Source organism: Notothenia rossii (genome assembly GCF_949606895.1).
Source record: "Notothenia rossii genome assembly, chromosome: 5".
Lineage (NCBI taxonomy): Eukaryota > Metazoa > Chordata > Actinopteri > Perciformes > Nototheniidae > Notothenia > Notothenia rossii.
Window position 1 is genome coordinate 75,524,063 of NC_136903.1, and position 15,014 is coordinate 75,539,076.

The following is a 15,014-nucleotide window of genomic DNA, read 5'->3' on the forward strand; positions in this document are numbered from 1 at the left end:
TTGTTTCATGTTGTATTTTACCTCAGTAGGTTAAAAAATCAGTGACCAGGTACGTTGACACATTGAAAGACATTTAAATATCAGTAGCTCATGATATAATCAAACAGACAAGACAATAGCAATATTCAAAATAAAGACAAACAACTAAATATACACAAATGTACAGTGCAAGAGCTGGAAAGCAAACAAAACAAATGGAGTCAAATTGTTATTGAAACTCCAGGATTAGTGGGATGCAGTGAAATAGTACACAGCACTGGCATCAATGATCTAATAAAACGTTTAATAATACATTTTGTTTTAAAGAACAAAAGAACAATACATTAGTATAGTTTTGTGAGTGTGAAGACAAACAAGGAATGAAATAGCTTCACTTTCACCAGTAATTTGGATTTAGGAGTCATATTCTGCAGGTCAGTTTATTGCAATTAACTTTACAATGCAATCCAGTGAACGTATTAAACGGAATTGTTGCACATTTTACAGGATCATATGATAACAAAAACAATATGTAGCAAAAATGGCAAACTGAAACACTGTAAACCCATTAAAATGGCCGAAAACAAGATATACGTGTGTAATTACCCTTAGTTTTGTCTGGTAGGCAGCACTTTTGTTTTAGTTTAGGCAGGCACACAGCTTTAACAACTTGGCGCTCCAGCCCCAACTGTTTATGTTCTGTAATTTGAATCCTTAACTTAACCAGTCAACATTGTGGACGGCAGAAAAAGTTAAGTCACAAGCGTAATGAGACTGAGAGCATATATTTGAACCAAAAGGACTAAGTGCTGCCTGTATGCCAAACACGGGGCGAAATATTCCTACTTCCCATAATGCACCGGGTAAAACACCAATGCATCTTGGGACAAAGAAGGTGCAGTCGTAGTGTTGTGCTTAGTCCTTGAACGTGAAATGAGTCTTACCCACGATTTTTCAATTACATTTTTGATAAATTACTAGCGGGTAAAAACATTATTAGCAAACTGCACTGGTGAGTCATTGCACTTTCACACAGGAAACTGAAACATTGATATGGCTTCTCGCTAAAGTAACGTGTGTTTGCTGACGTTAGGCCTGATCCATGTTATGGTCTATTAGCAGTTGGTTGTGCTCATAGTTAATTCAGCCAATTCGACTTTAGTGGAACCGTTTTTAGGCATGCGTATTCACTCAAAACACAGCATTTGAAATCAAAAGTCTTGGCTTGCTTTCTTTCTAGAGTCGTGCGGGTGGTTTTGGGAGCAATGGGAGCAGATAAAAGGTGAGTAGTTGTTAGTCACGTTAAGCCCTGTCGCTGTCGCCCATAGTAGGTATGGCTAATTAAAATGGCAGTGTTCATTTTTAATTGAAGTTTAAATGCCTCTTCTAAAGAAAGCGAACGTTAAACGGCACCAAGAACGCATGCATTAAAACTTGTCATACGTACGTTTAACAGTTAACTTGTAAAGTTATCTTTGTAGGGGAGAAACTAACAACAAGTAATACATACTGGATTTGATCAGATACAAATGTGATTTAAAAATAAAATATGATGATACTTCATCAAATGTTTTCATAAATGTAAAGCTGATTTGATGAAAACAGTTGGGATGTCAAAACACCGCCATCTGTCTTACTTTCTTCATTCCACACACCCAGCAAAAACTTACATTTATCATTTAAAGAGTAAGAAAGTGTCCTCTAGGGTGGGGGTAACCAACACAATGTAAGTGGCAAATATCCAAAATAATTCATAATGTGTGGTTTTTCTGTAAAGAGTTTTTGTGTACCAGAAGACTACACATAAAGTTTGTAAATCATAGACTGATGTAAATGTAAAGGCAAACATTCTACACATAAGCACTCCAACGAACACTGTAAATGTTGCACCATTTAATGGAAGTTTTTGACATTTTCCGAACAAAAAGGGGAATTAATTAAGGTTCATTCGATGTGTAATATCACAATTTAAGAACACATTTTAGTGAGTTTTTGATACAAAAGTAGTTGTTTAAATCATATTCTAAGACACATTGTACTATTGCAGGCTAGTTTTACTGATGTGTTGCCATGCTTTTCAATGTCCTCCTTAATAGACTAAGTCGAACAGAGCGTAGTGGTAGATATGGCTCTGATGCACCCCGGGATGATCCAGAATGGCGCGATAGACGAGAGAGGGACCAAGAGCGTGATCACAACCAGCGCCGCTGGGGTGAAGAGAGACGCAGTGATCGGTTTGAAGGAGATCGTCGACCAACAAGAGACAGTCCAGAGGTAGTTATTCTATAGTTCTCTATTTATTGGTAGTATAATGTATGAGTAAAAATACTGTCAACAGAACAGGTTCACAATTAACTGATGCACGGATCTGTTTGTTCTAAAGCAAAGAGAAAGGAAACGACGTAACAGTGATAGATCAGAAGATGGGTATCACTCTGATGGAGACTTCCCAGAGGATTACAGAAGGGAGCCTGGGGACGATAAGAAGAGCAAGACTATCATGCTCTGGGGTCTCGCTCCTCATATCACTCAAGACGATGTAAGTTTGTAGCTTTCTTTTGCAGATATGCAACCTCTTAAGTGTTTTTCCTTTGGTTAAATCTGTGTGCACTACTCATTCTGTTGGAAGTACTGCATTATTTAAGGGGCTTAGGTTTCAAATCATAATATTAACATACTGTCTCGTTCTTTTTCAGATTTGTTTTTCCATAGACCAACTGGAGGGACCACAGCCAGTGGATGTCAGGCTGATGAAAAAGAAAACAGGTGAGACCTTGAAATATGACGGACCTCAGCCTCCCCCCAGTCTTTGACCATAGGACAAATCTGCTTCCATTCAGACCCATTTTCCCATAGCAGCTAGCAGAGAATAGTATCAAGGATTTAAGATGTTTCTATAAGATTTATCATTTCAGTTTACTAAGGAACTTTAAAAGGTAAGTATGAGCAAGAAAAACTGTTTAAACAGAAACGTAATTGGCAGACACACTTTGTCGCTAAGTGTGTTTAAAACAACGATATTCAACAGGAAATGTTGCTATGGTAAAACTCTTAAAGAGTGGCCTTACCTAACAGTGCCTGGGTCATGAAGCAGTTTGTGGAAGAGTTTGAATAATATGCCCATGGACTCTTAACTAACACGCCTCCCGTCTATATTTGAATGCTGTCTCTAGGTATAAGCCGTGGTTTCGCCTTCGTGGACTTTTATCACTTGCAAGATGCTACACGATGGATGGAGACCAATCAGGTTGCTTCACAATCGCCAAGTCTAGTTTTTAATCTTGGGGATCTGGAAAAAAATAACCCAAAAGGCAACCTAAGTGCATTGAATTAGTGGTGTAGAAATTACAGATCTTCTTGAAAAAAAGTCATGGATTGTATGCCAGAAAGCATAAATATGTGATTTTTCTACATTATTAGAGATACTTAAATACATGATTTACAACTTAATGTTATACATTTTATTTTGTTAATTGTCATAGTATTAGCAAAGCTAACTCGTATTGAGAGGTTCTCTCCTGTATGTGCATTCAAGATCCTTACTTGGTGATAGTCATTATCAGTGATATTTCTGAGTTGGATGTAAGCTCAGCCTATTATTTTTTTAGCCTAAAACTCAGTAGATGAGGACATTTTTAGCTTCCATTTTTCCTTTTTTCTTCTTAAAAGCACTCAAAAATGTCTGTTAGGGTCACATTGTACACTCTGCTCCAGCTCAGCCTGGGCACTCGGGTCCCAAACACCTTAAACCCTCTACACATCACGCTCACATATACATCATGTGCCTGTCTTGTCTTTTACACAAAGGATATCTGTTGGGGGTCCCTCTCCCCCTTCTCTCCCTTCCAACACTGCTTGCTCTATTGATAAGATTATTCCCAAGAATGGTTGACTGACTTTTGTTGTCTTCTTTCAGAAACGTCTGACAATCAAGGGGAAAAGCGTGGACATGCACTACAGTCACCCCAGAAACAAGTATGAAGACTGGCTCTGCAACACTGTAAGTTTATAATATATCTTGGTTTCATGGCTACATTATTCGAACCATGCTACTACAGAACACTTCACACACTGACACACATTCGTATAAGTATATATGCTAGGCCCATAAGTTACAATTGTTGCAGTCCTGTTAGCTTACTTTGTGGTACACCTACATTTGAATAAGCGGTAACGGTTAGGTTGTGTCTCAGGTAAGTATGGTATGCTGCACCAATATAGTTGCCTGTTTTCTGAGGCAGCTCTGTTCAGGGCGTTAGTAGGTGTATAATAAAAATGATGTGAACGGTTACTTGCAGTGTGGCCTGTACAATTTCCGGAGGAGGCTGAAGTGCTTCAGGTGTGGAGCAACCAAAGCCGGTAAGTAGTTAAATCAACAAGAGGCCAAAGACTGCAGACATCCGCGCAGCCTGAGGCAACAGTGCTGGGATGCAAAGCAAAGTTTGTGTTTTTGGTGTTAGGCCTAGTAAACCAAATGATATGGATGTAGGTTAAGTGCATATAGGAAACAGCATGCCTTATTTCCTTGCTACCTGACAATAATACAAAATTGGAACAAAATACTTAATAGAGTTCACGGAAAAGGCTCTATATTTTAAACACTACCTTAAGGATAGGGACACTATTTGACAAAACACTTTAAACCCAATTTCCAGTTTCTTGATAACACATTCCGGACCGCTATGTTAATGCATTATTTCTCTTCTGTGATTTTCTCAACAGACAGTGAAAATGGCAATAACACTGGAGCGACAGAAACTCAGCCCGGCGGAGATTTCTACGGCGACAGTAAGGACTCTCTTATAGAGGAAACATCCTGCTTGTTTAGAAACAAAAAATATTGATAACCTTTTTTATAGGGTTTTTCTTAAATATAGTCTTTTTTTTTTTTTCTTCGCAGCAATCATCCTGAGAAATATAGCTCCTCTGGCCACCGTAGAAGCCATCTTGACGGCCCTGGCACCATATGCTAATCTTTCATCAAACAACATCCGCCTCATAAAGGACAAGCAGACAGGCCAGAACAGAGGCTTTGCCTTCGTACAGCTGTCCTCCCCTCTGGTGAGTCATTCTTTAACATGTACAATTTACTGCTTAAACCAACCACTTAGCACTGCCTTCCACTTGGCCTCCCCTGGTGTTAGTCCTGAGATTTTCTTATCGTTTTTCTCGTTGATGAACTTGCCTCACTGATGTCTGAATATCCCTCCCTTCCACAGGAGGCCTCTCAGCTGCTAACCATCTTACAGGGACTGCAGCCGCCTTTAAAATTGGATGGGAAAACCATTGGGGTGGATTTTGCTAAAAGCGCTAGAAAGTTAGTACAATAGTGTGAATTGTCCATTGGTTTGTTGATGGACGAAAAGATTTACCTACATCTATTCTATCTTCTTTACTTTTTAATATCCTTGACTTTAAATAACAGAATCGGCCACACTCTTCAGATGTGGTAATAAATGTTTGTTTGCTAACTCTTCCCTTTGCCTTTGTCAGGGACTTATTGCTACCTGACGGGAACCGTGTCAGTGCCTTCTCCGTGGCCAGCACAGCCATCGCTGCAGCCCAGTGGTCTTCAAGTCAGGTGGGTCACTTTATTGTCAACATCCGGCTATTTATCATGTATTGAATTGCACTGTTGAGGAACCTGCGATCTAAGTTTTTCATACATGGCATAATTACACCGTAGTTGTGTTACGACGATAAACCTTTGAATCTTGAATCTCCCAGTGTCAAAGTTAGAGGCTCATAACCACTGCTTTACCTTTCCAGCCCCAGCAGAGCGCAGATGTAATGTCGGAGTACAACTACCTGGAAGAAGGCTATACTCCAAGGGCACAGGTCAGTAGAACAAATGAACCAACATTGTAACTTGAGAGCAGATACTTTGTGTTTGCTTTGTGGTGCATTTAGTAACTCATGGCTCCGTAGTAGCATCTAGTGGCAGCTATAGAAGACTACAGCACATGCTTAATAACCATTATATACTTCACCTCAGAGATAAGACACCACGCTGTATCTGTACATCATAAAAAAGTTACACATTTTACATCGGAAGGTTGCTACATCCTAATTTGATTTGAAAAAATACCACGGTTAGGTTTTAATGGAATGAATTACTTTTTGTAGGACTACCAGGCATTCTACCAGCAGGCAGCAGTAGCCAGCACCTCCCAGGGAAACGGGATTCTAGGAGGTAAGATTGTCTCTCACACCTTCCACAGATGTTGCTGCAGTTACTGGCCCTTCATTGTGTAATGTCACTGTTCTGTATTAGTGAAATGGAGCCTTAAATAGCTTTTTATCCGCTAACATGCAGCTTTCTTTTTACATTTTAGCGGCCCCAGGAGTAAAGATGGTTCCAGCTGGAGTAGTAATCGCGCAGGGTGCACAAGTCTACCCACCCCATATGATGGCCCATCCAGCTGTTCAGGTGACACACACATTTTTGTAATTCTGTAATTACACTAGTAATAATACTCTACTACTTCAATCAGAATGCATAGTGTAACATTCTCTAAATAACCATTTATTTATTTTCAGGCATTGTCGCTTGCCCAACAAATGGAGGCTAACGCCCACTCAGGACATCTTCCCGGCATAGACGCTTCATATGTTCCTGGATTACAAACCTCAGGACAGTCTGCTGAAGCCAGCTCTGGTACGAGAACACAATTTATTTCCACCTGTCCAGTTTGAATTGTGATGTGCACTAAGATAAACTCCTCCAGAGATCACCGTCCTTCTGTGTTCATATAACGCATGTATACTAGTGTTTCCCTGGGGAAGCTTGGACCACAGAGACCTGGGGCTTCATATAAAGCCTTGCGTAGGATTGACGTGGGAAGGTTGCTTACGTAGAACAAAGCAAATAAATACGCAGACATTTTCCGATTCATAAAAGACTGCGTAGCGGCACAGGACTTGTGTACGGCACATCCTACGCCGGTTTCCCTTTTTATAAATCACAATCAACTCAAAATGCGGCGCAGCTTTTGCGGGCTTCACGTAACGCCCATATTTGCCTATAAATAGTCAAAGAAACGCCCATTCATTCAATCATTTTGACTGATTGCTTGAAGAAGATCGCAGGAAATGACGACAGAACAGCTAAAAAAGACATCTCACACCGTGGCCGTTTCTCAATCTCGAGGAAACTGGCTTCCAAGCCAAAATGTCAAGGATACTACGTCATCAAGTGCCACCGAAGGACTGTTCCAAACTCCAGCATACTTGGAATTCCACCGAGGCCGCGTCCTTGGTTTGGGGGTAATTTTGAGGCTGCACATGGGTAGACTTTGCGTCCTTCAAATCCCCACAATGCTTTGCGCACGGACCAATTTCCCCAAATCTGTGGTGGAAAATGTAAGGCGGGGCCTCTCATATGACGCACACCTGCACACTTGCTAGCCTGTTCCACTCTTCATTTTCCGAATGCCAGGAAGGATTCTTGCCTAGCTTCTGAAGGAAGTGACTCGGAAGACATGTGCTACCAAGAAGCATCCTCGCGATTGAGAAACGGCCCGTGTCAGATTTTGGTTATTTTGGGGAGGTCGAGATAAATCATATTGTTTGGTGGATGCAGTTTGAACCAGAGTAGCAGCATGGAGGTCGGATCGTCACCAACATAAATAAATAAGTGGCTGAAAAAGATGAATGACAAAAAAAATACACATAGCCTAACCTTCCTCATGCAGTGTGTTTGTATAAACACACTGAAACACTGCCTGAGGAAGGTTCAGCTATGTTTACTATGTGGGACAGGAGACACCTCCTTGATGAGAAACTGTAAGAAATTATCGGAATCCCTCCAGAGTGGAGTCATGACGACTGGATCTGAATTATTTGTTTGTATTTGGTGGTTTGTGTTCCAGCTGTCGATCAGCAACTTTATATCCTTAATCCACCAGTTAAAGGAAATACAACTAATGTGTTGTTATATTAGCTGTACAATTGACCACATAGGGTCGTCTCTCCCGCGTTTGTGCTTAGTGCGTATGCATGGGTCAGTTTGCGCGGAGGACCGCACATTTTCCCGTCAACTTAGTTTTTTATAAATCGCAAACATTGGGTAGAAACTTTGATTTTGTGATTTTCTGGACTTTGAGCGTATGCACCGTTTTTATAAATGAGGCAAAATGCCATTTCTGAAATTGAACATTTTGTGAATATCAAACTGATCAAATCAATATCCACAGCCAGTCCTTCAGGTGACAGACAGCTTTCCATTACTGCTGAGGCTTAGCTAGAGCTTAACATTCAAAAACTTAAAAGTTGCCATTTAAAATGACTTCAGTTGGGAAAGCTTGTGAAATGATAACTTTTTCAGTTACTAGTATTACTAGGTTAACAGTTTATTGTTTTAACATCAACAGCCCCTGATACGTCCTCCTATCAGTACGATGAGTCCTCTGGCTACTATTATGATCCACAAACTGGCCTCTACTATGACCCTACCACTCATGTAAGTATGCCATCAACACCAAATGTAGGTCACGTGGTGTCTGTCGCGTTGTTTAGAGTCACAGCAGTTTACTTTGTTATGATGATGTACATTGGTGTTCATTTCTTTTCAGTATTACTACAACTCTCAGACTCAGCAGTATCTGTACTGGGACAGTGAGAAGCAAACGTACGTTCCTGTCTCAACCGACGCCTCTCCTGGAGCTAACGATAACGCAGCATCAGGCAGCAAGGATCCTAAAGAGGGCAAAGAGAAAAAGGAAAAGCCCAAAAGCAAGACTGCTCAGCAGGTATTGTGATATGATTCCTACCTCAGACATATTGTCTATTATGCATGTGGCCTTTCCTTCTTGAACTTTATGCAGGCTTATCTGAATATTTTTGAAATGTTAGACTTATTGTTCTTTTCTGTTGATTCTTCCAGATTGCCAAAGACATGGAACGGTGGGCTAAAAGTCTCAACAAGCACAAAGACAACTTCAAGGGAGGCTTTCAGCCCGTTAGTCACGAGGAGAGGAAGGAGGCGGCCGCTGCTGACGCTGGCTTCATACTGTTTGAGAAGAAGGTAATCCAGAAGGATTTCATATCTGACATAGTTCTGCTTTAGCCATGGATTTGCTCATTTATGTTCATTTTGTTATTTTAGCCGACTGGAAGTCTAGACAGACTAATGCCAGAGATAGAGAGGGGCCCCGAGGAGGAGCCCCCAGCCAGCTCAGCCAACACTTCCAAGGTGAATGTTTTTTACATTTCCTTTTAGTTTTTAGTATTAAAGAAATGATTGTCAAACATATTTAAGCGCATTGTAAATATATTTATTAGCGTATATGATTCACGTAAACAACACTTACACCCGCCTCCGTCCACCTGTTAGTGTGGCCTGGTGGCAGCTTACAGTGGAGACAGCGACCCCGAGGAGTTGGTATCGGAGCCGGACGGTGGAGAAGGAGGCCAGGACAAGATGACGGACTGGAAGAAGCTGGCCTGTTTGCTGTGTAGGAGACAGTTCCCCAACAAGGAGAGTCTGGTTCGACATCAGCAGCTATCTGACCTCCACAAGGTAACGCCACACAACGTCTTCAGGCCTTAAAATGGAAGTCTAAAGTATCAATCCATAAGACCATTAACTAATTGGTGTGTCCATCTGATCGTTTCTAGAAAAACTTTGAGATTTTCCGAAGATCTAAAATGACCGAAGCGGAGCTCGAAGAGTTGGAGAGAAATGAAACCGAGGTTTGTTTCAAAACAGAATCACTCGAGTTGATGTCATATTGTTCCCCTACTCGGTGTGACTGCATCTTATATTTCTTTTTTGATCCTGCTGGTAAATAGCTGAAATACAGAGACCGTGCAGCTGAGAGAAGGGAAAAATATGGCATCCCTGAACCCCCAGCGCCCAAAAAGAAGAAGTTCAGTCAACCTGCTCCACCAGTCATGTAAGCCTTTTTCTTAATTATTGTCTTTATAAACTGTTTCCAGTCCATTCTTCGTAATGTTTAATCAATGCCCTTTCCCTGTGCAGTAACTACGAGCAGCCCACTAAAGACGGCCTTAACAGCGACAACATCGGGAACAAAATGCTGCAGGCCATGGGATGGAAGGAGGGTAAAGGGCTCGGGCGCAACCAGCAGGGCATCACTACACCAATTGAGGTATTCACGACAATTACCTGCTGTCTGTGTCCAGTACCAATCCGCATCAATATCTGTTTCTCTCTATAAGGTAATAACGTTTTTGGTTTCCCCCCCCCCCCCCCCCCCCCCAGGCACAGTTGAGAACAAAGGGAGCTGGACTTGGCACTAAAGGCAGCAACTACAGCCTCACTGCTTCAGACACGTACAAAGACGCGGTCCGCAAAGCCATGTTTGCTCGCTTCACTGAATTGGAATAAGCTGTTGGTGTCAAAATGAAATGATGAACTGTCGTGGCCTGCCGATGATTTGCTTCTCTATGATGTGGACCTCCACCATGTCTGCCTAAACAATGGCAAGCGAATTGGCATGGAGGCAAAAGAGAAGTTCTCCCTTTATTAATTTCACGCTCTGTAGGATGTCTTTCGTCAAAATGATTAGACTTGACTATATAACTAATCTGTATTTGAGGCATATAAACCTGGTGAAAATATAATTTATAAATTGTACAAAGTAAAATTCACACATCTCTTGTTTACATAGTTCTTTTTGTTTATTGCCATCGTTTTCCTCAGCATGTTAAAAACAATTGTACAGTTTATACAAAAATCTCTGTTTGTACAGAAAATAAATTGCATACGTGATAAATGATGAATTTCCTCTTCTTTACACATTTTTGAAGTTGTATTAATGTGGCTGTTTAATCGCCGTCCTATATAGGTGCAATTAATTAAAACAATTAAAAAGAAGGCCAGTAAGGATCCCTATCACTGCACAGGATGTTAGGGGAGGGCGGTTCTAGGTAGCACATGTATATATTTCTCAGTGATATCTGATTGCAGTGAAATGTTATACTGCCAATGGGGAACAATGATTTTGCAATGTTCAGAATTGTATGGCAGTAATATGTCCCGGATTTTAAAGAAAATGTTGGATAATGAAACTGCAGTTGGTTTGTGAATACAAACTCTAGTAGTCTAATTTTGAGTCATGAAATCACACATGTCTTGTTAAATGTAGAATTATCCAGGCTTATTATAACACTACCTGTTGGGACTTATTTCAATAGTGGCTCAAGAACAGGATTGTTGGTCTTGTAAGCGCTCTAATCCCAGAGAGGGTGCTTACTTGCTCATGTTGTTTATTGTGCTGGCTACATGACCTGCTTCATCTCCAATACAGCATTTAAACAATAGAACATGTAGCTGTAAGCTTGTCTTCTGTGTGAACAGTAGTGAGGCTGTCCTTGCACTAGAGGACTCTGGTGTAGAGCCTGCGCTGACTGGCCTTCACCCTGCTGAGGTTCAGCAGGACACCAAATGTTTTCCCACTCCTCTAATTTGGTTGTTGACCTTGCACTCTAATCTTCCTTTGAAGCCAACACCAAAAGTACATTTTCCAAGTGACACGAATACAGACCCAGATTCCATGATTATCATGTTAAACTGACTGTATTTATTTTTGCAGGATGAAAGTTGTTCTGGGGCTCTCGTCTCTTAAACTTTTAAGGTACTTTTCTGCCATAATATACACACTATTGAAGTCTTTATCTTTGAGGATCTGTGAACATTGTATTTTAAGTGTATATAAAATAATTTGAGTATTTAGATAAGTGGTCTTTGATTTTCTTTTAAAGATAAATCACTGCACTAAAGAACTGCTCTATTTAACCAATCTCCACTGCCATTTTAGAACTCACTTTTATTCTCCTCATCCACCATCTTTAGTTTAGGATGAAGAAAACATCCACTTGTGTTATATATATATACAGGACTGTCTCAGAAAATTAGAATATTGTGATAAAGTTCTTTATTTTCTGTAATGCAATTAAAAAAACAAAAATGTCATACATTCTGGATTCATTACAAATCAACTGAAATATTGCAAGCCTTTTATTATTTTAATATTGCTGATTATGGCATACAGCTTAAGAAAACTCAAATATCCTATCTCTAAATATTAGAATATCATGAAAAAGTATACTAGTAGGGTGTTCAACGAATCACTTGAATCGTCTAATTAACTCGAAACACCTGCAAGGGTTTCCTGACCCTTGAAAAACACTCAGCTTGGTTCAGTAAACTAAATCACAAGTATGGGGAAGACTGCTGATCTGACTGCTGTCCAGAGGACCGTCATTGACACCCTCCATCAGGAGGGTAAGACACAAAAAGAAATTTCTCAAAGAGCAAGCTGTTCACAGAGTGCAGTTTCAAAGCACATCCACAAAAAGTCTGTTGGAAGGGGGAAATGTGGCAGGAAACGCTGCACAACCAAGAGAGATGACCGCAGCCTTAACAGCATTGTGAAGAAGAGTCGCTTCCAGAATTTGGGGGAGCTTCAAAGACAGTGGACTGAAGCTGGAGTCCAGGTATCAAGAGTCACTGTTCACAGACGTGTCCGGGAAATGGGCTACAATAGCCGTATTCCCATGGTCAAGCCACTTCTGAACTCAAGACAACGGAAGAGGCGTCTGACTTGGGCTAAGGAAAAGAAGCACTGGACAGTTGCACAGTGGTCCAAAGTCCTCTTTTCAGACGAAAGCAAGTTTTGTATTTCATTTGGAAGTCAAGGCGCCAGAGTCTGGAGAAAGGCTGGAGAGGAGCAAAATCCAAGTTGCTTGAAATCCAGTGTGAAGTTCCCACAGTCAGTGATGGTTTGGGGAGCCATGTCAGCTGCTGGTGTTGGTCCACTGTGTTTCATCAAGCCCAGAGTAAATGCAGCTGTGTACCAAGAGATTTTAGAGCACTACATGCTTCCGTCTGCTGAAAAGCTCTATGGAGATGAGGAATTCATTTTCCAGCATGATCTGGCACCTGCCCACAGTGCCAAAACCACCAGTAACTGGTGTACTGACCATGGCATTACTGTCCTCGATTGGCCTGCAAATTCCCCTGACCTGAACCCCATAGAGAATATGTGGGGTATTGTGAAGAAGAAGCTGAAAGACACCAGACCCAACAATGCTAATGAGCTAAAGGCCGCTATTGAAGCATCCTGGGCATCCATAACACCTCAGCAATGCCACAGGCTGATTGCCTCCATGCCACGCCGCATTGATGCAGTAATCCGTGCAAAAGGATTCCCAACCAAGTACTGAGTGCATTAATGGACATTTTCAAATGTTTGATTGTGTTTTGCTGTTATAAATCCTTTTTTTTTTTACTTGGTCTGAGGAACTATTCTAATTTTTTGAGATAGGATTTTTGAGTTTTCTTAAGCTGTATGCCATAATCAGCAATATTAAAATAATAAAAGGCTTGCAATATTTCAGTTGATTTGTAATGAATCCAGAATGTATGACATTTTTGTTTTTTTAATTGCATTACAGAAAATAAAGAACTTTATCACAATATTCTAATTTTCTGAGACAGTCCTGTATATCTTGATTAAAGAGATCATTGCCCTTTCAGTTCAAGGTCTTTGTTTGTGCAAGACGAGGAGAAAATGAAAACATCCTGTAAGTGGAAAATGAATGAGTGCCATTTACTGGATCCTGCTCCATTGTTTAACTGATCTGTAAGAGTGCATTCACCTTCGCCTGCTAATTAAATTACAAATCATAGTGTTGATCCACACAAAGAAGTGTTGAGTTCACCGCTCTCTGTGCTGAGAGTCCTTATACAAACAAAGTGTGTTACTCAATAGAAAATAATACAAAGCATCCTTTGGGTTATTTCATGGACTTCATGGTTCCTCGTCCTTTGATACTTTCCCCTCTTGGGGAGAAATGTTCGGAACCTCACATGTACCTCTGTTACATAAATATATTCTAGCAATGCGGCCTAACTCCTGTGGTCTTTGGGTGGAAACTCAAACTCAAACGCTGATGTATTCCCACCCTACTTTCTTAGAAACATCTTACAGTTTGAGAAAGATGATCCATATCACTCTCTCAACGGATGGGCTTATGGAAATATAAAAAAAATAATAATGATATTCTGTTTTATTATGATATTAGACAGCATAGGGCCTCGGGTCAGATTCAAACCATGGCCACTGCAGCGAGTACCAACCCCTAATGAAATGTTTTATCGAGTTAATACCGGGGCACCTATAAAACTATTTTTAAATAAACTATAAAGTTGATTAAAGATCTGGGCAAGTTCTTAACATTGATAAGGCACATTTTTGGTGTGTAGTGTGCAGTGTAGTGTAAGCAGGCAGGGGACAGGAGTTCAGGGCAACATGTTTCACATTTTAAAAGACAAACTGTTTCCATAAATGTAATTTATAATTTAAAGTAGGCCTTAGTTATGTTAGTCAAATACCACCTGGGAGCCTGCCAGAAAGCACCAACAAGTCCCACAGTGTTTGAAGCAGTCTGACTCGGAGCTGGGTTTTATAATGTCCTCCTTTTGTTCTGTGACCGCTCTGATCTTTGTCGACTGGCTAAATGCCGTAATATACTACTACTCCTAAAAAAAAAAACCTGCTGTGCAGTAGAATAAGAGACTGTACAAAGTATATTCAAAGGTATGTGCTGTCTCTGAACCCAGTGTGTGCCTCCCACACATTTCCATGAAATTCAAGTCAGAATTAAGCATCCAATTTCCTGAGAAAAAGCCAGACACTGATGGACCTGGTAATTGAATGCCTTCTAACCATCTGGTGAAAACAACAGCCACATTATATCAAGTCTAATTTTAACAAAAAGAATGCCAAATCCTAACAGAAGTTATCTGAAGACACTTTTCATTAAGAGCACTGAAGCACAGTGAGACAATTGGCTGTTTAGCTTTGACATGTATTTTGTTTTTTGGAGAAGGCCGGTTACTTAAACACAGAGCAACTCACACCAGTCTAGTCTAACTATAAATACATTTATAATTAGCAATATCTTGATATTTGTTGTGGTAAAATGTCTTTATAATATTGTTAATTTGACATTGATTTTGCCTCCAGTGTCAAACCATTTGTTTGGTCTCTAGAAACAGAGACTAT

At 40.5% G+C, this 15,014-nt stretch overlaps 1 protein-coding gene across 2 annotated transcripts; it reads left to right on the top strand.

The window, feature by feature from the left end:
* The first annotated feature begins 837 nt into the window (after positions 1-837).
* On the top strand, positions 838-10,721 carry rbm5 (RNA binding motif protein 5). Of its 2 annotated transcripts, XM_079685324.1 has the most exons (25): positions 838-991; positions 1,220-1,261; positions 2,076-2,253; positions 2,363-2,518; positions 2,676-2,745; positions 3,153-3,226; positions 3,896-3,979; positions 4,278-4,338; positions 4,702-4,767; positions 4,880-5,040; positions 5,199-5,296; positions 5,473-5,560; positions 5,749-5,817; positions 6,106-6,172; positions 6,315-6,409; positions 6,520-6,637; positions 8,352-8,440; positions 8,553-8,729; positions 8,864-9,004; positions 9,086-9,172; positions 9,314-9,499; positions 9,598-9,672; positions 9,772-9,875; positions 9,962-10,091; positions 10,205-10,721. In XM_079685324.1, the coding sequence occupies exons 2-25, from the start codon at positions 1,245-1,247 to the stop codon at positions 10,328-10,330; spliced, it is 2,517 nt and encodes an 838-aa protein (XP_079541450.1). In that variant the 5' UTR covers positions 838-991; positions 1,220-1,244; the 3' UTR covers positions 10,331-10,721. The 2 variants fall into 2 exon arrangements, with proteins under 2 accessions (XP_079541450.1, XP_079541451.1); XM_079685325.1 differs by lacking the exon at positions 1,220-1,261 and having other exon boundaries at positions 867-991.
* The last annotated feature ends 4,293 nt before the right edge of the window (positions 10,722-15,014 follow it).

Excerpts from the sequence above, each read along its gene's own strand:
- rbm5 (XM_079685324.1), top strand. Across the intron at positions 3,980-4,277 it reads AAGACTGGCTCTGCAACACT|TGTGGCCTGTACAATTTCCG; the intron begins GTAAGTTTATAA and ends GGTTACTTGCAG. Across the intron at positions 6,410-6,519 it reads TGGCCCATCCAGCTGTTCAG|GCATTGTCGCTTGCCCAACA; the intron begins GTGACACACACA and ends ATTTATTTTCAG.